The sequence below is a fragment of the Dermochelys coriacea genome, chromosome 4, assembly GCF_009764565.3.
Source record: "Dermochelys coriacea isolate rDerCor1 chromosome 4, rDerCor1.pri.v4, whole genome shotgun sequence".
Lineage (NCBI taxonomy): Eukaryota > Metazoa > Chordata > Testudines > Dermochelyidae > Dermochelys > Dermochelys coriacea.
In genome coordinates, this window is record NC_050071.1 from 105,903,019 (window position 1) to 105,929,022 (window position 26,004).

A 26,004-nucleotide genomic window follows, 5' to 3' on the forward strand; every position below is an offset into this window, starting at 1 on the left:
CTGCAGACTAAACATGCCCAGTTCTCTCAGTCTCTCCTCGTAAGTCATGTGCCCCAGACCCCTAATCATTTTTGTTGCCCTCTGTTGGACTCTCTCCAATTTTTCCAAATCTCTTCTGCACTTGTCCTTGTTTAACCTCATCAGATTTCTTTTGGCCCAATCCTCCAATATGTCTAGGTCACTCTGGACCCTATCCCTATCATCCAGCAAATCTACCTCTCCCTCCATCTTAGTGTCATCTGTGAACTTGCTGAGGGTGCAATCGATTCCATCATCAACATTAATAAAGATGTTAAACAAAACTGGCACCAGGACCGACCTCTGGGGTACTCCACTTAATACCAGTTGCCAGCTAGACATTGAGCCATTGATCACTATCTGCTGAGCCCAACAATCTAGCCAGCTTTTCTATCCACCTTATAGTTCATTCATCCAATCCATACTTTCTTAATTTGCTGGCAAGAATACTGTGGGAGATCGTATCAAAAGCTTTGCTAAAGTCAAGATACATCATGTCCACATGATTCATGATCTAGAGGTTATTCTTACTCATCCTTGCTCATTTGTTCCAGGAGAATCTGAAGGGTGAATGACAGGGAGGGTTACCTTCTAGTTAAAGTTTGTAAAGGGCTACTGCTCAGTTCAGAATATGTTCCTTCTATGATGCACATGGACTACTAAGTCTGAGGTATTTGTTGTTCACATTGCAACTAGATAGAATATAGTTCCTTACAGTGAAACCTGATTGACATGACCTCCTTCCCTCAAACATTTGCACAGGTTTGGGAACATATGTGATAAGAATGGTCCTGTTGGGATCCAGGAAATGGGCGGGCAGAAGCCCACCCACTGCTAAAGGACCTCCCCGCAGCCTAACGGAATGATCCACAGGTCCGGGATACTAAATAATTGTGTGGGACAACTAAGGAGATAACAGGAACGGGAGTGAGGTCTCAGGGCTAAATGAAGGGAACTGGACAGGGACACCGAGCAGAAAACGCCAGACAGTGCCTACTGCTGCTCGAAGGCATCAAGGGAGCCAGTGGATGCTGCCCAGAGGAACTTGGCCTGGATGTGTGAATGGACTGAGGAGCAGAAATAGGCCCCACAGCTGCAGGAAACCCCATCAGCCAACCTCCTCTCCCTGGTTTTGTAAATGGCCATTTTGGCCAGGGCTAGGAGGAGATTGACAAGGAGGTCCCGCGACTTTGTGAGGCCATGGATAGGGAGTAAATAGAAGAGAAGGTGAGGGGAAAAGTGCAACCAAAACCATAATAATATATGTAGGAGGAGCCGCAATAGGGGCTGTAACCTGGCGCACTCTAGATAAACGTGCGCCAGTGTCTCCCTCATGCCGCAGGAGGGGCAGGTGTCTGGAAGGGGAGTGAACCGCGCCAAGTACATGCCCGTGCTCACGGCTCTGTGAAGGAGCCGCTAGCTTACATCCCCAGCAGGCCTCAGGACCAGATGGAATATAGGCTGGCCCACCAGGGCTCCTCACCCTCCAGAGGTGGCAAGAAGTCCCGCCACTTTGTGTCGGGGCAGGACACGAGGGTGAGCATGTGAAGAGTGTGGAGTACTTATCACTTATTTGATAAGAATGGTGGTGGGAAGATATGATATGCAGGTGGAGCTTACTGTTGTGTACAGGAACCAAGCCTCTTTCAAGAAAACATGTTCCCCAATAAATATGGTTTCGGGGTTGGAGGTTGCAGTTTCAGGTTGCAACATATCTACATCTAGGGTACATAGTGGATGCCATCCAGCTTTATCATAAAACACAGTTTATAGTGGTACCTGGTAATTTTTCAGTTTGAATTGCTATATTTCATTAACAGTTGTGTCCTTAGCCTTTAGTAACTACCAGTATGTTGTGCTTTATCAGCAAGAAAGAGACGTGGTCTGTGTACAAGAGTGGTGCCCAGGAACTACTAATTTCAGATATGACATTGATTCCCTCTCTAACTTTAGAAAGATACTTAACACCTCTGTCACATTTTCGCCATCTGAAATACTTGCCTGTATCAAATAGTTGTTGTGAGGATTAAAAAGTGGATATTTTAAAGCACTCTGAAAAATGAAAAAATTATACGGTAACTGGTTATTATTAATAGTAGAATACAAAACAAACATGCAGGGTCTGTATTCCAACATCATATATTTTTATTTTTTGAGGTTAAAGGTAAAAAATTAATGGCATGAATTTCATAAAACTTTTTTTTCACCCTTTTTATTTCAATTTTAGCTGGTTAAAACTTGGAATTCATTATGGTGTTATTAGGTTAAATTGAGGGTGTTTTAAACATAGAAGAGTACTCAAATAGAGGAAGAAAATGCTTAAGGGAAAGGAATGTTGAGCCAAATCTGAAAACTTAACTATCTCCTTGTGTTTGGCAGCTCAAGACTGCGAAGGTCCAAAAAGCATGAGCTGAAATTGCTAGGAGGTAAACTGGTAGCCAAATGTCTTTCCTATAATTGATAGGTCTTGTTCTGTCTCTGGGAGCTGCAGATCGAATGAAAACCCAATGCTGGAATCATAAACCAATGTATGATGTAATTTGATTGTTATTTCAGATATTTTCTGACCTGTTCTAACTGAAATTTTAAACTAATTTTAGTTTAATAATACTAAATAATACTAGTTTAATTTTAAACAATGAAATTGTGTAGGCATGTTGATAGTTTGGCATAGGGTAATTTAGGGCATCCATCACATACAGTACTATACTATTAATGTGGTAATTTTTTAGGGACTTTTCATATTTGCAAGTTACCCTTTAACATTTAGAATTGTGTAGAAACTAGAAATAGTTATTCATGTAATGAATATGTTCCCTAAATGCAGTGTCAAAAGTCAAATATAATGTCAGTGTCATGGCACAATAGGTTCAAGTTATTCCCCTCTAGAGAAGAGAGATAATGTTGGGCTCGTAAGCAGGCATAACAAGTATATCTTGCATAAATGTTGCCCCTGCATGAGATTGAAAAGCTATTCTTTACTAGCTCAGCAAAACATAGTATACCATACAATTTCCAAAGTAAAATCAGTGCTGGGTTGAAACATGGTAAGTGATGAGTGGCTGAACCAAGCCTCTATACTTATGTGCCTTCCTCCTTCCTACAATGGAGCCTGCAATAAGGTTTGGTACAGAGGCTTTTTAATAAACCAGATAAATCTCAATGGGAGCTTTTCAGATATTTAATTGACTTTCACAAAAATATTTTTAATTAAATTATGTTGTTCATTCGTAGGCTAGAATGCAGTCTAGTTGGTGGTATTCTGTCTTATTTTACTTTTTAGTTTAGGTTTGATGAATAGCTTGGCAAAGTGACTATTACACTTAAGGCCATATTATTTTCTTGATTCACACACAGAATTGCCATTGGCATCAATGGGATTGTCTCTGTGGACTGAGGGCAGAATAAGATCCAAAGAATGATAGCTAGTAGGGACATGAAATAAATCTTTTGCTACCCAACCTGACTTCCCCAACCAACACAACTTCCTACATCATTCCCACTAATGGCTTATCTAACCTAATTTTGAATGTCTGTAGCAATGGTGTATCCCAACTTCTCTGGCAACCTGTTAGTGTTGCATCTGTAGTATGCAAGGTACTGGAAAAAAATTTGAAGGAGAAAGTAGTTAAGGACATTGAAGTCAATGGTAAATGGGACAAAATACAACATGGTTTTACAAAAGGTCGATCGTGCCAAACCAACCTAATCTCCTTTTTTGAAAAGGTAACAGATTTTTTAGATAAAGGAAATTCAGTGGATCTAATTTACCTAGATTTCAGTAAGGCATTTGATACCATGCCACATGGGGAAATATTAGTTAAATTGGAGAAGATGGGGATCAATATGAACATCAAAAGGTGGATAAGGAATTGGTTAAAGGGGAGACTGCAACGGGTCCTAGTGAAAGGCGAACTGTCAGGTTGGAGGGAGGTTACCAGTGGAGTTCCTCAGGGATCGGTTTTGGGACCAATCTTATTTAATCTTTTTATTACTGACCTTGGCACAAAAAGTGGGAGTGTGCTAATAAAGTTTGCAGATGATACAAAGCTGGGAGGTATTGCCAATTCGGAGAAGGATCGGGATATTATACAGGAGGATCTGGATGACCTTGTAAACTGGAGTAATAGTAATAGGATGAAATTTAATAGTGAGAAGTGTAAGGTTATGCATTTAGGGATTAATAACAAGAATTTTAGTTATAAATTGGGGACACATCAATTAGAAGTAACGGAAGAGGAGAAGGACCTTGGAGTATTGGTTGATCATAGGATGACTATGAGCTGCCAATATGATATGGCTGTGAAAAAAGCTAATGCGGTTTTGGGATGCATCAGGAGAGGCATTTCCAGTAGGGATAAGGAGGTTTTATTACCATTATACAAGGCACTGGTGAGACCTCACCTAAAATACTGTGTGCAGTTCTGGTCTCCCATGTTTAAAAAGGATGAATTCAAGCTGGAGCAGGTACAGAGAAGGGCTACTAGGATGATCCGAGGAATGGAAAACTTGTCTTATGAAAGGAGACTTAAGGAGCTTGGCTTGTTTAGCCTAACTAAAAGAAGGTTGAGGGGAGATATGATTGCTCTCTATAAATATATCAGAGGGATAAATACAGGAGAGGGAGAGGAATTATTTCAGCTCAGCACCAATGTGAACACAAGAACAAATGGGTATAAACTGGCCACCAGGAAGTTTAGACTTGAAATCAGACGAAGGTTTTTAACCATCAGAGGAGTGAAGTTTTGGAATAGCCTTCCAAGGGAAGCAGTGGGGGCAAAAGATCTATCTGGTTTTAAGATTCTACTCGATAAGTTTATGGAGGAGATGGTATGATGGGATAATGGGATTTTGGTAAGTAATTGATCTTTAAATATTCAGGGTAAATAGGACTAATCCCCTGAGATGGGATATTAGATGGATGGGATCTGAGTTACTATAGAAAATTCTTTCCTGGGTATCTGGCTGGTGAATCTTGCCCATATGCTCAGGGTTTATCTGATTGCCATATTTGGGGTCGGGAAGGAATTTTCCTCCAGGGCAGATTGGAGAGGCCCTGGAGGTTTTTCGCCTTCCTCTGTAGCATGGGGCATGGGTGACTTGAGGGAGGCTTCTCTGCTCCTTGAAGTCTTTAAACCATGATTTGAGGACTTCAATAGCTCAGACATGGGTGAGGTTTTTCATAGGAGTGGGTGGGTGAGATTCTGTGGCCTGCACTGTGCAGGAGGTCAGACTAGGTGATCAGAATGGTCCCTTCTGACCTTAGTATCTATGAATCTATGAATCTAGTGACACTTAATTTTCCTCAATGGTATGGTCTGAGGGGAAAATAAATATACAAATGAAATGGTATGTATAGATACACCCTGTTCACTTTAATCATACAAGCAGTCCCATTGGCATTAACTGGATTACTCCTGTGTACAAGGCAGGTTGGATTTGGCTTTAAAAGCCCTAACTGAAACCCTCAAAAGCTAGAAAATGAGATAGGTATGAACCAGGCTCTTTTTTCCTCTATCTGCAACAATACTAGGTAGAAAGTGGAATTTCATGTGTCACAAATAAGCTCTTGCTTGCTCATTCTGACAGGAAAAAGACATTATCCAACAATGGAGCAGCAGTAGGAGGCAAGAAGGAAAGGAGCAGTTGTAAAAAAGCTATATCACTTGTAATTCTGAAATTCACAGTCTTGCAAGCTGATGTCTTACAGGGAAAAAAATCTTCCTTCATTTGGCCTCCCACTGTTTTGCTGACCTTTCCCCATTGGAGTGGTAGGAGGATGCAAAAATAAAAGTGGTTTTATTCCCTGTGAGGCACTTGGCTGCTAAACACTGTGAATCTGAAAATGACAGTAGTTGTGCAATATTTCTTCAAAACTCCTCTGCTGGTAATTGTTCCTGAGCAAAAAATTAAGACTAGAAAAACGGAAGAATATTAAACACCAAAGACCAAATTCTGATCTCAGATGTAGTGGTGTAAATCCAGCATAATTCCAGTGGGATCATCAGAGTTATTCCAGACTTACAGTGTTGTATCAGAAATCAGAATCTGGTAACAGGTGTTCAGCATTTATCTTTCCTCTTCCCAGCTAAAAGAACCATGTATTTCCCTTTGTATTTCACTTATTTGCACCAGTATGTTTTATTCAGCATTACTTGAAGCTTTTGTTGTGTTTCCATATCAATGAGTTCACAAAAAACCCTTCAAGGTTAAATAAACAAAATATGTATATAAAAAATATGAAGCAAAACAAAAATGAAGAAATTGATTTTTTAATTTTAATTTTGCCTATTGATTTTGCTCACAGAAAAAAATCAATACAGTAGAAGTGTACAGACTTTGAAGTTTGATGATATATTCTTAATACAATAAAGAGGTCAAAACTGCTCCCAAATCATTAATTCTACCACTTGAAATTGACTACAAGTGGAGAAAGAGGCAGACCACAAGTTTCCAAAAGATAAACACGAAGGGTGATATAATTTGGAGCTAAATGCATAGCAATCAAAAGGGAAAATGTGATCTTTAGCTTTGTACTCCAATATCAGAAAAGGCATATTGTGAAAGCAAGAGATAGACTATATATAGTCTATATAATAATTCATTTATTATTGAATACAATATTGTTTCCGCATACAACTGCACCAGATTTAGACCAGAAATTCAAAAAAGTCCAAGTTACACCTTAGAGTTAAGCAAACATTTTGAAACATTCATTAATACTTAAATATCCCTGTTTTCTGTTATGTATGATGAAGATGGGTTATATGAATGAAATATTATTTAGGGACAGAGTAGTCAGCCTCTTCACCCTGTAAAAGACATAAACCAATGTGCTAACTTGGTGGTGTCCCAATATTGTTTTTAATCTCTTGGGTACCAAAAAATAAGCCTTTATTTTTATTTGATATATTTATCATAATAGGGATTAGAAATGCAAAGGGGATCTCCCTATCATGCAGTTTTTATTTAATCAAAATGAAAAGCCTTTCTTTGTACAGTTATTCAAGTCAAGGAGAGGTCTTTCATATTAAATACTTGAAAGTTTCTTATCCATTTGGATTAGTCTATGTTTATCAATTAAAGTACAAAATTTCAATACACAGGTTGATGGCTGATTTCTGAGTTCTGTGATAGACCATTTAACACATTTTGGTTTCTCCTGCATATCTACTTTATAAGCCTCATGAAGTCATTTTTCAGCAAAATCCAAGGAGTCTGAGTCTTCTCACCTCCTCAAGTAGCTCAAGCTTTCTAAATGATGAGATTGTGTCTGGTTTTCCAGGAATTCAATTCTGAGGTATCGTTTCCATGTTCTTTGTTCATCTAGCACATGCTTAAGTTATTTTTTCTACATATAACTGATTGCTTATGTCAAGCATTGAAAATTCAACCCCATCCACGCTCCTCTCCCAGTTATTAACTGAGGCAATAATCTGATCAAATTCAGTTTCAAAATTTCTGTCCTCTCAAACACAGATTGAAGGGGAAAAGGTTGTGTCCTCCATTTCATACTCCTAAGTAAGAAGGTATTTGATCCTGTTCCTCGATGGATGATGATTTCAGCTTACAAAACCTTTCTCACATCCCTTCTTTTTTTCTGTTTTGGAATCTTGAATCAGCTCAGTGCCTTCCCAAATACATCCAAGAGGTAATTTCAATCTCTTGTTTGCACAATATTTGTTTATCTGTTTTGAATAATTCTAAAGTTCTTGAGTTTTTCATTTTTATTTTTAAAAAAGAACTTTGCTTTGCACATCTTCTTAGTTCTGCAGTCACCCTGCCCCCTGGGAATCGATTTCTTAATATGACAGTAAGCAGGTTTTACATGTTTTATGATCCAACATACATTAAAGTTGGAGCTTTATTTATAAATGTTTCACTTACGAGCACATACATTCATTTTACACGATTCCTCAATGTGGCCAGGGGGCTGCGTAGTCTGCACTGTATCCACCTACAAAAAATACAAAAATATATGTCTGCTTACCGGGATGTGAGCAGGGCTTAGCTAACCTAACCCTACAGCATGGATTTCAGACCTGAGCAGAGAGAATCCCCTTCTCTCCATTAGGTCCAAGCATATGTCATAAGATAACTATATAACAATGAAAACAGTTATAACAATTTGTATACTATTTACCACTACATTGGCAATTTAAATCAAGTGCAAAAAGTCCAGTATTAGGTTGGTTTTATGGCATATGATAGGAGAAATATATTAAAATCTGTTTCCTTCATATCCTTAGTTGTTGTCATTGAACATGCTTCGTCATAGAACAAGAAACAATACGAATCTTCCAAGTATCAATGACAAACACAGCTTTCTCTCCCCAAATGATGGACTTAATAATACCAGGTTTCAGAGTAGCAGCCGTATTAGTCTGTATTCGCAAAAAGAAAAGGAGTACTTGTGGCACCTTAGAGACTAACAAATTTATTAGAGCATAAGCTTTCGTGAGCTACAGCTCACTTCATCGGATGCATTCGATGAAGTGAGCTGTAGCTCACGAAAGCTTATGCTCTAATAAATTTGTTAGTCTCTAAGGTGTCACAAGTACTCCTTTTCTTTTTAATAATACCAGTTGTCTTAGATTAGCAAAATCTAGAATGGGACTCTTACAGAAAAAAAAGCAACTGTATAAGACAAAGTCTTTAAAACAGCAATATCCTGGGATACTGTTTGTACAATGCTGTGAACATGTAAAGCACTGTGAAAGTGCTGGCTATTAAGTATCACTATTATACTACAGGATGGACATAAAGAAAATGAAGCATTAATGGTTTTTTTGAAGTGCTGTGATCAATATGTTGATGAGATAAATGATGCAGTAAAAATACATTTATGCCTAATGCTAAAAGAAAGCAGCTTTCCAATACATTGTTCAAGAACAGCTCTTAAAATATTATTCAAGAACATGCATCTTCATGAAAATACTAATCCTGCAATGCTGCCATGTACAAGATGGTTACACAAAAAGGGCAGTTAGGTTTTATAAGGTAATTTTCTGAATGTTTGTTTATTTTATTAATTACCATTATTTGCTCATTTGCACCCATCACTGCCTGTTCCTTATTCTCCAGCAGGTTGATGGATTGTGGAACTCTTCCGGATCCATCACATAATGCAAGATTAGTCCTAATTTACACAAGTACAAGACAACAATATCAAGTATGTCTAAGAAGCAACATTTGCTTTATGATGATAATCCATAAAAAGCTGCCAAATGTCCTCAAATAAGTAACGTCTGTTCCCCAATCTAAATGTGATCTTCTCACAGGAAGCCATCTGGGACAAGCATGCAAAACATTCTGCCTTGGTTTCAACAGCAATATATTTACAATGTCTCAGTAAGATTCTTCACTGCCATTAGTCCAGTTATCAAGCATGTTTCTTTGTGCTGTTTCCCCCATGTCAGAGGTATCATCCATGGGCAAAAATACAGGACTTTCCAAAACAGTGGAATCGAGATGTATCAAAAGGGCATGGTTTTCCCCAGAAGTTGGAAGCTTCATCCTTACCAATCAGTTATGTATGTAGTCATATGGAATTTATTGAGCACAAGATATTTCTTGTATCTGCTGGAATGAGCAAAACATTTTAGTCTCCTCCAACGTGTCGTCAGCAGGGATCTCTCTGCCTACTTGTGATTTTAAGCACCTTTCAGTTAACTACAAGATGCAAACACAAAATTGAGTATCTTGTGCATTTGTAAGATTCTCTGGAGAACTGGAGATCCATAAAAATGAACTGATTACAGTCTTGCACATGCAGAGTGTTTTTCATCTGTGACAGATGTGTTTTATGTTAATGATGTTCTTCTATTTTAAAAAAGTCATCAAACTATAATTCAGTGCAAGATAAAAATAAAAGCAGGAATTATTTTTTATATAATAAATCCACTAGCCAAATCCATGAAATAAATAATGAAAGTAAATATGGGTCCTCATGGGACCTTCAAAAGGTTCCAGGCACAAAGCATTAGTGGAGAGCTCAACCCCTCCCCTCCAGTCTCTCTAATGACAGCTAGAAAAGGTTAGGAAACTCCATTCTCTCTCTCTCTCTCTCTCTCTTCTCCTCCTTCACGGAAGTGGGGGAAGCAGTGCACTTCCTCTCTATCCTCTGCTCACAGTGGCATAGGGAGTCTCCCTCTCTTATGGTTTCTGAGAAGTGAGCACTACTATCTTCCCATCTTCCACATTTCTCAGTGTGGGAGGGCACATATATCAAGAACTGCAAAGTGTGCCCAAGGTTCAATCAGCTCCGTCTACAACCAGACAGATGCATGCAAAGCAACAATTAGAGTGACTGCTCAGTGTGAGAACAAGACCCTTGCACCTCTGTCTGTCAGGAATATGAGTTTCCATTGGCATGTGAGCATTTCTACCACCTTGAATATGTTAGAAGTATAGGTCTATTTCATGTAATTGTTTCAGAACAGAATATGTAACAGAACACAATTTAACAGAAATAGATTATAGATAGCTGGCAACCACACATGACTACTTTAAATCCATGGAACTATTAATTTATGCAAGCACACATCTCTTTACTGTTATCTTGTCCTCTCTGCCTACCTACCATGCCTGTGTTACTTTATTCACCAGTTGCGTATCACCTAAATCATTCCTTGTGAGTAATTTGGGACAGTTTGTCTTTGTGTAATTTGCTTGCTCAGCACCTAGTACAATGTGGCTCTGACCCCTGATTGGGGTGCTCAAGCACTATCAAAAATGATTATTAACAATAATGAATATAATTTAAAATATAAAAGAGAACTACAGAATTTTGTAGTATGCAGGGTGGTGGCTCTAAGTGAAGCTGAAGTCATGGCATGCTCATTGTTGATCACTAAAGCAAGAATCAGACAAAAATGTAGTTTGTGATGTATGTTCTGTCATATGCCACAAAATGCTGTAAGCTTGCTTATAAAATTCTGCAATGCACGCAACTACATATGCAGTTTACAACAGTAAAAGCAAACAGGATATGAAAAATGGTGATATATACAGTTTATCCAAGCCTTCAACTCTCCGGATTCACCAAATCACCAGCACACACACAGGAATATGGGAAATTGATGTTTCAACCCTGTGTGGAGGGGCTCCGGCTGCTGGACTGCCACCACCCAATTTTATATAATAAAATATATTAATACCCTTACTGATGATGTCGAATAGATTAAAAAACCCTTAGATTTTTAATATTAATCTTTGATAGACATGCCTGATCAGCTAACTATGTGTCTATAGAGATGTCACTCAATTTAATAAAATCACTAGAAATGACTTATTATAGGTGTTGTAATGATGCTCACTTTGCTAAATGGTAACCCCCTGTTATACAGAAAGATCTGATGACTGCACTCCTGTATAATGTCTTTTTAAGCAAAAACTAACTGTTGTAATGAATGTTTTGTTTCCGATATTTACATGTCAAAGATTTGTAAATTTGTTAAAACACCTTAAATAAATAAAAAAATGTTGTTGTTTTTTTAAAAAAAAATTAAAAGAGTGAGATATTATGGTATGGCGCTTCAACATTAGCTGGGTTTGAGTGACCTCTCATTTAAACTTGTTTAAATCCAATGGGCTGTACTCCCAGCTGGTTTAAATCAGCATTTTACTTAATAAATATATATATAATATATATTAATATAATATATATACTTAATGCTGATTTACACCACAGAGTATCTGGTCAATTGATGTAGTTATTCCTGATTTACACTGGTTAAGTGAAAGGTAATCAAGTTTATTATCTCTAAAGATTCCAACTTAAAATGAGAGCATAAAATGGAAAGGTTAATATTCCTTGAAAAGGATATTTAAATATCATTCAGAGTGGTACCGATGTTAGTCTGTATCAGCAAAAAAAAACGAGGAGTACTTGTGGCACCTTAGAGACAAACAAATTTATTTGGGCATATGCTTTCGTGGGCTAAACCGCACTTCATCAGATGCATGCAGTGGAAAATAGAGTAGGAAGACATATGTACACAGAGAACATGAAAAAATGGCAACACCCATTCACTCCCTATTCATGCTCTCCTTTATTATTCACTTCCTGATCACACTAGGTCTAATTCCAAGTGTCCAACGGAAGGTTCTAAGCACCTTCCACACCCTACGAACTCCACACAAGTTTCAAATGCTTAGCACCTCTGAGAAGGCACTCAGCATCTCACAGGCTCGGGCGCACTGTCTGCTGTCATTTACCTTGAGTCACACTTTGCAATAGTGTGGAGTGAAATACGTTCTTCATGCTGTGAATTTATTCTAAAGAGAGTGGCTTGAACCTGAGTGACATTGCTCAGAAGTGAACTTTGTCATCCTCATGGGCTAATGAAATAATCCATTTAGGGTTGCCAATTTTGTACTTAAAACCTGGACACTTCAGGAAGAGTGCAGGAACCTCTCCGATCCCACATCTTCCCCCTCTGAGACCCTGCCCCACTTCTTCCCAAAGGCCCTACCCCTGCCCTGCCTCTTCCCTGAGGCACTGCCCGTGCCCCATCCCGCCCTTGAAGCCCACCCCTTCCCCAAGGCCCTGGCCCCATTTGCTTCTATTCCCCCCTCCCCGAATCACTCATTGCTTTTCCCTTTATCCCCTCCCACCCAGGTCAGGAGAGACTTGCCTGTGGATCTGGGGCTATGAGCTGCAGCCACCTGATGCAGATAGGAGGCGGCCCTGGTTGAGTAGGGGCTGGTGCGGATGATGACCTGGCACCTCCCTACCTCCCCCTCACCCAGTAACTTGACTTTGGATGTCCAGTCAGTAGATCTGACCAGGTTACTGGATTGTGAGATCCTCTTTTTGATCACACTTTCCAATGGAAAACCAGGCATCTGGCCCACTAACCTTACAGGTCAAAATTTTGTAATAACATATTAACCATGCCTACAGAAAACAATTTTTTATAATAATAGAGGAAGACATAAACAAAACAATCAAAAATACCCAACAAACAAACAAACAACATCCCTAATTACTCTACATGAAAATCAGTAACCAACTACTTAGCCCTAGATGTTCAAGCTGTTAGTTGATTAAGAGAACATTCCAGATTATAAGGTAAATACACTCATTAACCTTAGGTTGTAATTAACAACTTTACAAAGTATTCTCACTTAGAAAGTTGCCTCCAGCATGGGTGTGGAGGGTGAAAGTGGAGATGGAATCTGTAATTTGAAAACACAGAAGGCAAACTGAAACATTTATAAAGTATGTAAACATCACAAATTTTAAAATGTAATAAGAATAATTACAAAAACTCTCTGAATGACAAGAGACAATTATCATAGCATTGTTCTCTGTTTTTATTTTATATACATTGATTTATTGTAAACAATTTATCTTGTTATGATTTCTCAAAGGCAAGTCAGAGTGGAATAACACACTAACCAAACTAGACTCTATTGCAGGGGTTCCCAAACTTGGTTCATGGCTTGTTCAGGGTAAGCCCCTGGCGGGCCGTGAGACACTTTATTTACCTGAGCATCCGCAGGTACGGCTGCTCGCAGCTCCCAGTGGCCGTGGTTCACCGTTCTCGGCCACTGGGAGCTGAGCGTGGCCATACCTGTGGATCCTCAGGTAAACAAAGTGTCTAGCGGCCCGCCAGGGGCTTACCTTGAACAAGCCACGAACTAAGTTTGGGAACCCCTGCTCTATTGGAAAGGTGAGAATAGAGCTCACTGCTATATTTATGCTTACATAATATGTACATTAATATTCTGTCACCCCTCCCTGGTGACAAAAACTGCAGTAGAAAATGGTACAAACAAGTATAGTTAATGAATTCACGTTTGGTTTCTTGGACATCCATTTAGATTAACCCTGATGTGATTAAATAATGATGTTTGCTAACAGTTATGGTATGTGTAATTAATCCTGTCTCAGAAAGAATATAATAAGAATGAAAAATGCTACAAATTTAACATATCTTCCTTACATTCTTCAGACTCCAATCCTACGGTCTTTGTTGGAAACTGTAACAATACTGGCCAGCATTCATATCCCAGAGAAATAAAATGCCTGACAGGAACAAGAGGAAGTGAACAACAAGCACCGAGGGCTTATATGCCTCTGAAACTGTAATCATCCATACTGAAAGGTTTGTGCTTCTCTGTAAACAACATATAGAACTAAGATGCCTCTAGGTACAGCTAAAGCAACTAATTGTTTGAACTGCAGGTGACAAAAGCCAATACCACAAGAAATAAGAGAGTGATCTAAGTAGGATAATCAGACCATATTTTTGGCTTCTCTTGTGTGGATGTACAAGGGAACGGTGAAAGAAGCCATTCCCCCTTGTCATACCTGCTGTAGCAGATTCCAAGGAATGCAAAATCCTACCTTTTATACTCTGGAAGTACAATGGGGGACTTACAGTTCCACCCAAGGGTATGAAATGTGACCATAGTCCCCCAACCTTTTCACACCAGCCCACCAGGGTCACTGCTGGGTGAATATTCACTGTATGCTGTTAAAGGGAGTATGTTCCCCCATGTCCTGCCTATCTGTATCCTCTAGAGGCAATGCCAATTGTTCTATGCCACTCCTAATATCCCACTAGCATAGCAGTGGTTTATCAAGCCATTGTTTATCCCTAAGTAAGACTGAAACAAAAGAACCTGAAACAAGACAAGATTTCCAAATCTAAAGTGTGCAAAAACTAAGATGGAACTGAAATGTATATATTTGGGAATGCAACTGTATTTTTAAAAGGCACTGGAACTGCCAAAACATATTTTCTGTCATTTTTCATGGAACTTATTACTAACTGGATAACTTAAAACTCCAAGGAATGTTGTCTGTCAATTAATTTTTTTGCTCACTACAATCTACATTGACATACTCAAGGTCACCAGAGATTGCTAGAGAAGTGATTTTGTGAGAAAGACATTATTCATGGAACTAAATGTTCTGTAAATTTATTTGCAAATAGGCTAGTGTGAAGTGCCAGAACAAGGATGATACAGCTGTTGTTTTCCATATACTATAAAGCATTACCTCTCATTTCATGGGCATAAGACACAGCAATGAATTGAATGGATATCTGTCTCACAAATGGAAATGCCAATTTTTAAAGGATGTGCAAGAATTAACAGCTATATGTGTCCCCTGACATAAGCAGATTCTCATTGTGTGCATAGATCAAGAACAATATGGTCATAAGTAACTAAAGATTCAAGAAATGATGTTTTCTTAAAGATCAGTGCAGTCTAGTGTATAGTCCATAGAACTGGATCTAGGCTTTTAAGTTCCTCCTAAATCTATCACTGATTTGCAGTCAAAGGAATTATGATAAGGAAGTCATAACTTCTCTGTGACTCAGTTTAATCATATGAGTGAAAAGAAAAGGAGTACTTGTGGCACCTTAGAGACTAACAAATTTATTTTAAATTTAATTTAAATTTGTTAGTCTCTAAGGTGCCACAAGTACTCCTTTTCTTTTTGCGAATACAGACTAACACGGCTGCTACTCTGAAACCTGTCATATGAGTATCCTTAAATTTGCCTCTCACACAGAGGTGTTGAGAGAATGAATTAATTAACTTTCCCAATGCATGTTTTGTTCTTTATATCCTTGCTATATATCTGTGAAGTAATATCCAGGAGGTTTAACAGAGAAATTATTGTATTAGCAATGCAAACCAGTTTGACCCTTACATTTTACAACTAATAATTTTCTCAAAAATTATGTTCAATACAAAAGGGATTTTGAATATATGTCTCATTGTTCAAAGAAACTTTAAATCTTGTGCTTTAAAATAAGTTGCAGGTTTTGAAGTTCTTAATCAATAAGTGTTATGGTGTTTCTTAACAAATAAAAGGTTACTGGTTACTGTTTGTTTTATAAGCAAACTTAAATATTGGTTTTATTAAAGTCTGTCAAATTATCACACAGATTTTATGTGCTGCAAATAATTGGCATTTTGTTCTCTATGCACTTTTTTGTTAATGGAAAGAGAGCAAATTTTATGATCCAGAATAAATAAAAAACAAGAAAGAAAGGAAAACAAGTATAGTTAATAAATTCACATTTGGTTTCTTGGACATCCATTTAGATTAACCCTGATGTGATTAAATAATGATGTTTGCTAACAGTTATGGTATATGTAAAATTATGACCAAACATCTAACACATTATACGAATCATATTTTAGGCGCTTAGCATCTCACCTAAGATACTCATCACCTTCATAAAAAGTTAAATTATGTACAGATTTGCTGCAAGGGAATGATGACTTAAGTTTACAATCTCAATTGACACATGAAAGAAAAGCATCTTTCTTTCTGACAGAATAGCATAATGTTTCTTTTGGAATCAGTAATCAATTTTAAATGTATAGGAGAGTTAAGTGCCTGGAGGTAACTCCTTATATGTACGGTTTCAGAGTAGCAGCCATGTTAGTCTGTATTCGCAAAAAGAAAAGGAGTACTTGAGGCACCTTAGAGACTAACAAATTTATCTGAGCATAAGCTTTCGTGAACTACAGCTCACTTCATCGGATGCATTCAGTGGAAAATACAGTGGAGAGATTTATATACACAGAGAACATGAAACAATGGGTGTTACCATACACACTGTAACCAGAGTGATCACTTAAGGTGAGCTAATACCAGCAGGAGAGCGGGGGTGGGGGAAACCTTTTGTAGTGATAATCAAGGTGGACCATTTCCAGCAGTTGACAAGAACGTCTGAGGAACAGTGTGTGTGTGTGTGTGGGGGGGGGGGGAGAATAAACATGGGGAAATAGTAGCTCACGAAAGCTTATGCTCAAATAAATGTGTTAGTCTCTAAGGTGCCACAAGTACTCCTTTTCTTTTTCCTTATATGTATCACATTTCCAGCTCCTTTGATAGTGTTTCAGATTTATAAATACCAGAAATACAATCTACTGTTTAAATGCCTACTTCACTCTAGACCAGGGGGCAAAGTCAGTTTTATTTGTATACTAGTATCCATATTTAGTATGCTTACCACTAGCGATACTCAGTACTACACCAGTTTAAGAATATGTTGCTAGATATTTTGATGAATAAAATACAATCATGAAAATATGTTTTTATTGCTTGTTTTCAGAATAAAAGGAAAGCCTCGACAGAGACTCATGCACACTGAGCATATGCTATGTGCTGACTGGGCACTTTGAGTCAATAACCAAGTTTGCTAGGTGACTTAATTCTAAATATTTATTTAGCTTCTCTCTTTCAAAGTGTAAAATGCCACAGAAAATAATCATGGGTACAAAATTTAGATATTTAAGCCCTTTGACTGGTTTTGTGCATCATAGTACATCATTTTGCAACTGAAAAGGTACTCCTCCTTTCCTTACTAACTGGTAAGCAGTTTCTATAGTAGTATATTAAGACTTTTAGAATCCTTTTTTTGACCTCTCTTCAGCTGAAACTTCCTCTCAGTTGATTTTTCCAGAGCCGATGCAGATCTTGTATTTATTCTGGAAACACCAACATGCCAGTTTTAGAGGTTCAACTTTGTGGCCTAGTGCAACAATTGGCAAAAGGAATAAACAAATAAATAAATATCTCCTCCCCTCCAAATTCAACTAATCAATTGGAGCAAACTTACTGAAAATCTGAACTAACAATTCTGAGAGTGGATCATCACAAATTGGAATACTGAAAAAAGAAATAACATGTAAGAATTTCCATTCCTGCATGATCTGCACATCATTTTCAGTCTGAATGATAGCTAGATATTCCTCAATTAAATAAAATGACTTGAGAACCTTCACCATAAAAGGAGCGCTCTGTTATACCACTGCTTCTGCTCTAAACAACCCATTATCTGTAGGTAGCACAAATTGACATGGAAAAACATACACTCTACGCTTGGCAAAGACATGTAACGAAGACCATACACAGTTCTGCTATTGTAGCTTTCACTCTTCCCATTTGGGAGGTGACTACTGGCAGTTTTTAGAATGGAGTCCAAGTCCATTTTTTTCAGAGTCAGACATAACAGAATCCTCTTTAGGGCAATTAAGCCATTTCTCAGAAAATTCCTGTGAAAGCTTGCACAGCTGCTGTGCAGTTACAGGAAGCCAGTTTGGCATCAGGCAAGGTACAGGCTGTTTCATTATTTTCAACAATGTGAGATGGACAGGATGGCTTCTGTCATTGGATTGGGTTGCTGGCCCATTTAAGGTGAGTCTGAGCTCAGGCTATCCATGGCCACCTAATTTAAGCAGCCCATCTAGGCAGTTAATTGGATAACAAGCACCTGGGCCTGATAAAATACCATCAAGTGTCATTTGAAGCGAGTGCTCACAGAAAAAAAACTCTTCTAAGGGAGAGGAATTGAGAACCACAAGAATTGAGAACTAGAATTGAGAACAACAAGCCCTAAGGAGGAAGGCTGTATAACCCTAGAGTCAAGGAGAGATACTGCAGGCCTGGGAGGCTAGGACTGTGAACTGCAGGCCCAAAGGAGTTGAGCTGTGTAACCCCTGAACCCACGGAGAGAGATTTAAGTTACAGTTTATTTGTATTTAAAAAGTAGAAGCCAGCATGGGAATTTTGTCAACAGCTATACTGACTGTGTAGAGTTCTTTAAGGGCCCTAAGAGAAGGGAAACTGAGGCAGGAGTGCCTAAAGTGCTGATCAGGGAGCACTACAGGACAGGCACGCCCTACAACAGCATCTCCCTTAGTTCCCAAATCCTAGGAATCCTTTGTACTCTCCCTTTTCCTAAGAGCCTGCAAGATACATAGCAGAAAAACATTTCTGAACAGATACATCCAGTTTTCCTGAGGAACACTCCTGGCTGGATCCAAGGGACAGATCTCAATCTCAGACTCTGAGGAAACCTCTCCTTCTTCCGAAGACAAATCTGAGAGTCTAGATGTATAGACAAAAATGAAAAGGACTTTAAAAAGTCAAGGCTCTGGAATTTTTGCTCAGACCTACTGGGTTTAAGATGAGCAAACAAATCTCTGGAAATAGGAGAAAGGCAATGAGAGTATCCTTGACTATATTTTAGTGATCTGTTTAGGGTGGGGAGAATGAAGAACTCTTGGCTTTCACTCTGCTGCCAAGTAGGATTGATTTATTCAGGCAAGTACTGCAAGGAAGAGGGCAGAAAGATGGACACTTCCATTGGCCTCTCCCCAATCTGAATCCACATTTACTATGGCAATTACCCATTTTCCTTCTATCAGAAAAGGCTGGGGTCTGCAGCAGGCATGACAGACATTATTTCAAGAGCAGCTAAGGCCACTGCTGCCCCCTTTTGATGGTCAGAATGGCAAGAATTGCAGTGTGAGCAAAATTTCCCTGTAAAAGAGGGAAGATAGATGTTGCAGGATGAATAATGTGTTTTTTTTCTTTTTAAGGTTAGGCTTTTCTAAGGCTTTTGAGCCTGAATCCATGCTGCATGGTAAAATTCAAGATGATGGATGCAAGTGGGCCTTACAGGTCACCTTCACACTTCTCTACTGCTGTGAGGGTGTGGAGCTAAGAAAGAGTGAAATAAGAAGAGCCACTGAGACATATGGATGTATTTCAATTTGGCTGCCTGCCTTCCCCCCGGCCTATTGCTACCAGAGAGAGGAAAACTGCAGCCTGTGCAAAGCAGGCCAAGTCACAGAATAACAATTACCTAGATATGAACATAGCATACACAATATACTCTAGAAAAAATATACTGATCTACTCAAGGGGATTTCAGTCCCCTAGAGGGCCATGAACAGGTGTCATGGAGTCATAACTATCCTGATCTTCTCACACTGCTAAATGGAAGGGGGTCCTGGCTAGATCCTGGCATAGAAATCCCAGCATTAAAAAATTGAAGTACGTTTCTGTTTTTGTTCATTAATATCATGTAGTTATTTCTAGGTTATGGACATTTAATTGAACATTTATTAGACAAAAAATCCTAATTTCTAAGCAGCTATATAGGTGTGTGCAAAATAATATAGTGAACTGTAGTCTAATCTCTCCAGACTTTACTTAGGTCCTCAAGATATACGTATGTTAAATGAAATCTTGTTATGATCTGAAACTGTTTGAACTAGTAATTAAACTGTGATAATTATATTCTTCACACTCTGTTTTACATTTATTAAGTCAACTTCATCATTGATGTTCTCTGCAGAAAAGCATCTAAAGGGTGGTGCTTTCCTCAATGAATGCACACACATTTTAAATAGATATACTTGATTTACTCCATTTGTTTTAAGCTGAAAAGTGGAAAGAAATCTTTGACAAAACTGTCATCTTTAAAATACAGTTATATTTCATTTTCTCCTTCTGCACTATTTAGATTGCCTAGAACTGAAATGCTTCCAGCAACCAGTGTGTCCAATTTTTCAGAGTTGTCACTTCCTAGCAAATCTGCTTAAGCAAAATACTTATGTTGTTATAAAACAGAGCAAACATATATTATAAAATGTTTTCTATACTCCTTTACAGGTCAGACTCTTATTCAAGCACACAAAATAGCAAGAACGTTCAAAAATAAATTAAAAGCTGACTATGATAGATTGGTTATAAGTCCACAAATCTAGTACCCCTATGATTAGTTTCCAAAGATACAGTTGGACTTAGCTCCTTGATTTTTTCTACATAATAATCATATAATGAAAATGTTATTTTCAATGCATCCACTATAAGGTCATTAAACTGAAATATAACAGTTCAATGGAAAAAGAGTACAATGAAATATGACCAGTAGTACTTCTCTCTAGTCCACGTCTGTGGTTGTTATTATACTTTATTTGTCAACATATGATGGTTTGTAGGGTAACAAAAAATTGCTACAGCATTACACTTGTAGACCTGTGGCCATGCTTTGCTGCATGTATCATAACTCAAAAAACACAGTAAGAATGAAAAGGAGCAAAAATTAAGAAAAAAAATAAAGAAATCCCAGTATGTTAAAGTGAACTACGTTGTCCAAAAGTCAGGAGCTCTTACCACAACACTAGCTATATTTTTCAGATAAAATAAATGTATATTATCCTAAGAGTTAACGGATAATAGAAATGATGTATCATCTTTAAGAAGAAAATTAAAATATGTTGAGAGTGTGTACAAACAACAGTTTTAAAGCAATTTTTCAAATGTACTTGTTACGGGTCAATATAAATTGTTTTCATAGATTTCCTAATACTTTTCTAATCATTCTACTTTTTTTATTTTTGTGCATGATTACACGGAAACTTGTTCAAATTAATCTTCCAAGTTTGCACACAAGGAATTACATCAGACAACAATTACTTCCACTGCTTTTGAAAGGCTGTCATGTTACAGGAAACTCAGTTCAGCTTATGGGGTACAATTCGAATCCCAATTCTCTGATGGCCCGTTAACACCAAATCCATCACCTTTTAACACTGCAAAATCAATACACTGGAATGTCATGGTACTCTGATGGCCCACAAAGCCTTTGTATATATTTATTAGACAAAGATTTTATATTACTTCAGAGAAGAAAAGTGTCAATTTCAAGTTCCTTACTAAGCAGGAAATAGCCTTAGACAAATAAAGATTTCATTCAAGTTGCATTCAATGCAGCACAGGAACCAAAATAAAGGTCAAAGATGTTCATACACTATTTCACACGAGGACAGCAAGAAGGACACCTCAGAAGTGTTCACACTGGTTTCCAACTCTATATATTTTAGGTATTTATAAAGCACCAATCATTAGAGTATCTAGATACTGACCACTAGGTCCACTGCCTACCACATGCAGCTACACACCCACGACCTCTAGGCTACCCTGTGCCAGGATTCTCTCAGTAACTTCCTTTGATAGCTCCTCCCCCGCAAACCCATCCATCCATCACAAAAGCACCTCAAAAAGGCCCATTCTTCCTCCAAGAAGAAGTCTATAAATACAAAAGTAAACTAAACAAACAAGCAAACAAATTACTCTAGCACAAAGAAACATATTGCCCCAAAACCTGAACACTGAACCTTCCAAAGGTAACCTCATCCAGGCAACTTGTGATATCATTTAGCTATTTAGGAATGCCAAGAAAAAACTCCGAAGCATCCTCAAGCCAGGGCCGGATTTACCTTATGTGCCCCTAGGCACAGCATCTTCAGCCCCACCTCCCCGCATTCTCCTCCCACCCCCTGCATATAGCTGAAATTCGTGTTTCCATAAAAAATGAAACTTGTAACCTGCTTTTAAATTTAAGGCACCCCTAGAATGCCAGTGCCCCAAGGCACAGGCCTACTGTGCCTATTTAGAAATCCAGCCCTGCCTCAGACCCCAATGAAACAATGCTGCAACATATTCTAAAGGGTTTAGGAGGTAGCTATTCACTTTTCTGACACAACAGTAGTAATTTTCCCCAATGCTTGACAAAATCATCCCTCTTTTGACCTATTTTAGTGTATGGGTGCTTTGAAATATTTCCCGAACTCAAGACAGAAGATACTTGGAACCTGAGAGAACAAATCTACCGTGGCATGGGTATTATCATGATTTAGTGAAGTTTCTCCTGAAATCAAGAAGAGTCTTGATTACTTGTTCAAACAAAAGGTATTTGGAAAACTTGTTTTTCTTGGTTCTGTCACCAGACCATATCCCCATATCCTGTAATTCTTATTAGATGGTTTTCATTAAGGTTTAAACTTTAGTTTCCAGAAAGTTCAGCCCTCAACCCTCAGCTCTCAAAGGTGTAACATCTAAGGCTTCAAACACCAATCAGTTTTTGCATCCATACATTTCTCAGTAACTTAAAGCAGTTGCCAGGAAAGGCCTGCAGTCAGATGGACAGTGGAACAATTCCCCTTCAAGCCCATGTCTAAGCTGTCTCTCTTCATTATGTTCCCCAAGCTCACCTTTCCCTGAACTATTACCTCTTCAAGGAATCAGCAAATCCGGAGTTCTTTCCAGTCATGAGCATTTGCACATTTTCCCATACCAGACAGCTTTCAGGTCTCCCTGTGATTGTGTGTACAAGAAAAATATAGATGTTCATTTGAATCAGCTAATTTTTCTCCTATTGTTTTGCCAAAAGCCCAAGCATCCTTTCCCTGCACACAGTATTTGCATCCAAACAATTTACTTTAGCAGAACACCAGAAGCCAAGGCGAGAACAGAGAAACCTACTATGAGAAACAAAAATTTCAAGTAAGAAACTAATTTCCTTCATTCCTTCTCCTCAGAATGTCTAGTGTATCTCACATTGTTCAATTGATGGACCTTCACAATATTTTGTGTTCTGTGTTGCAGAACCACCCAGCCACCAATCGCTGGATATTCATGAACCAACCTGATTCCTGAGATTGTCAATGATATTGAAACACAAACAGGGAAGTGTATCAGTATTGGATTTAGCACTTATATACTAGCATAGGGATTCTGACTATCTCTTTTCTAAAGCGTAGCAAGTCCATAAGCCGAACACACTCCCCACCCTGACATTTCCAGGAAGCATAATGTGCCTTTCTCCCTCCACAGCCCAGTTTGGCTTTGTAAGAGACTTAATTCAGCCCTGATTGCTTAGCCCCATTTTCTGGTAATATCATGTATTTTTAGATTCTTTTCCCCCTTGTATCTTAATAGTGATATGTCAAAATGTTGTTCATCTTATTCACACAGTTAATGACGCTAAAATCAGTGGAACTACTCATGTTAGTAAAGAGGCAGGATTAGGTCCCTAGTATAACCCCTAAGGCTAAACAATGCTGTTCAGACACTTACTGCAGACTCTTACAACCACATGGCTAGTACTTTGGGAATTACTATAGCTAGATTACATGCAAGTTGGCACTCATTTGAAGACAGAATTTACTGAAACTGGGCAAGAAACTTGTAAACTAAAGATATCCCAAGTTGTTATCAAAATGTATCCAGCTAACAAGTTAATAGCAGGTCTGGGACATAAAACCTAAAATGCCAAACCAAAGGAGTCTATTATGTAAAACATCACATTTAAAGGATATTATCCTAGATCAGTTTAATTTATTCTCAATTAATAATAAAAAATATACTTTTAGCAATATAGCAAAGCATAGCAAAGTATCTAGCAAGCTGTGCTAGAAAAAAATGGCATTTTATCATGTGACCTGGCAAGAGAAATCATAGAATCATAGAATATTAGGGTTGGAAGAGACCTCAGGAGGTCATCTAGTCCAATCCCCTGCTCAAAGCAGGACCAACACCAACTAAATCATCCCAACCAAGTCTTTGTCAAGCCAGGCCTTAAAAAACTATAAGGATGGAGATTCCACCACCTCTTTAGATAACCCATTCCAGTGCTTCACCACCCTCCTAGTGAAATAGTGTTTCCTAATATCCAGCCTAGATCTCCCACTGCAACTTGAGACCATTGCTTCTTGTTTTGTTATCTGCTACCACTGAGAACAGCCTAGCTCCATCCTCTTTGGAACCCCCCTTCAGGTAGTTGAAGGCTGCTATCAAATACCCCCCTCATTCTTCTCTTCTGCAGACTAAATAACCCCAGTTACCTCAGCCTCTCCTTGTAAGTCTTGTACCCCCGCCCCCTAATCATTTTTGTTGCCCTCTGCTGGACTCTCTCCAATTTGTCCACATCCCTTCCGTAGTGGGTGGACCAAAACTGGACACAGAACTCCAGGTGTGGCCTCACCAGTGCCTAATAGAGGGGAATAATCACTTCCCTCAAACTGCTGGCAATGCTCTTACTAATACAGCCCAATATGCCGTTGGTCTTCTTGGCAACTTGGGCACACTGCTGACTTATATCCAGCTTCTCGTTCACTGTAATCCCCAGGTCCTTTTCTGTAGAACTACTGCTTAGCCAGTCGGTCCCTAGCCTCTAGGAGTGCATAAGTGTACAGAAGCCAAATCCTGGGAGGTGCTGAGCACCTGTAATAAATGTATATGAAATTATATTGTATGTTATTTATTTCAGTGGCAATTGAATGATGTGAACTAACATTTATAAAGAAGTAATAATCAAACTGAATATCAAAACTGTATTAGTTTACTACGACATCTGCTAATAAATAGCAAAATTATACAGAAGAAAGATGACTTTTCAGGATAATTTTAAGTATTTATAAAAGGAACTTTCTAAATGGGCACTTTAATATTTCAGTAAAGAAACAGGTTAATTTTGATATTTCATAACACTGAAAGATTTTAAAAAAGCATGTGTAAAGTTAACATTATGTTCTTTTTTTCCCTACAACATTATGGGGATACATGTACAATTTTGTAATTATTTTTCTTTCCTTTAGACTCCTACTATACTAAGTAATATGATAACTGGGTTTCACAGAAGTTCATCAAGATAACAGAATTTTCAATGCTAGCACATCTTGCAGAACAATATCATAATGAAACTTCAACTTTACACTCATGTATCATTACCTAAATTGAATGGATAATCAGCAGGCCTTCTATTAATACATTAAAGAAGTTGTCAATGAAGAAAACTGGTACAACAGATGTAATTTACTGTGTGAATCAGTGCATCATATCTCGGAAGCTTCTTTCATAGTCCAGGTCTGTTTTACTTTCAATCAATTTTTCGCAACAGCAAACAAGAAGGAAGGAAAAGAGGAGGAGAGATAGGTATTGTTTCCACATGCTGCAATGCAAACTGAAAATTTCAAGCATCACAGCCAATTTCTTGCTGTTTGCGTCATAGTTTCCGAATATCGGACTTCAGTTGTAACACTGATATCACTCTTGCTTTGTGTAAATAATGTCAGGGCTCTTGAGAATGTGGATATCCACGTCGTTTACCCTCTTTGCAACATTCAGTACACAAGATTTTCATTACTGATATTTCCCCAGGACACTCTCCTATTTTCTATGACGTCTCTTTCCAATCCACTGGTGTCTCTTAGCAGACGTCGCTCTGCTCTGTTGTAAGTATCAGGAGAATTAGGATATTTTTTGCCAATTAGAAATATACAAGTTGTTTAATTAACATTCCCTTTACATTAATGGTTTAACCCTAAGATGACAGAGAGACTTTCTCACAAAACATGAACAAAGAGGTTCTAATT

The 26,004-nt window shown here is 38.2% G+C and overlaps 1 protein-coding gene across 9 annotated transcripts in view; it reads right to left on the reverse strand.

Annotated features, from left to right (window-relative positions):
• Positions 1 to 26,004, reverse strand: part of PCDH7 (protocadherin 7) — a 373,651-nt gene that overhangs the window by 303,946 nt on the left and 43,701 nt on the right. For 4 of the 9 annotated variants that reach the window (XM_043514031.1, XM_043514029.1, XM_043514028.1 and 1 more), the window contains exon 2: positions 7,916 to 7,975. The exons of the other annotated variants lie outside the window; for them this stretch is intronic. In XM_043514031.1, coding sequence (XP_043369966.1) covers positions 7,916 to 7,975 — 60 coding nt within the window. The remainder of the gene's footprint in view (positions 1 to 7,915; positions 7,976 to 26,004) is intronic. 9 annotated transcript variants of the gene reach the window in all.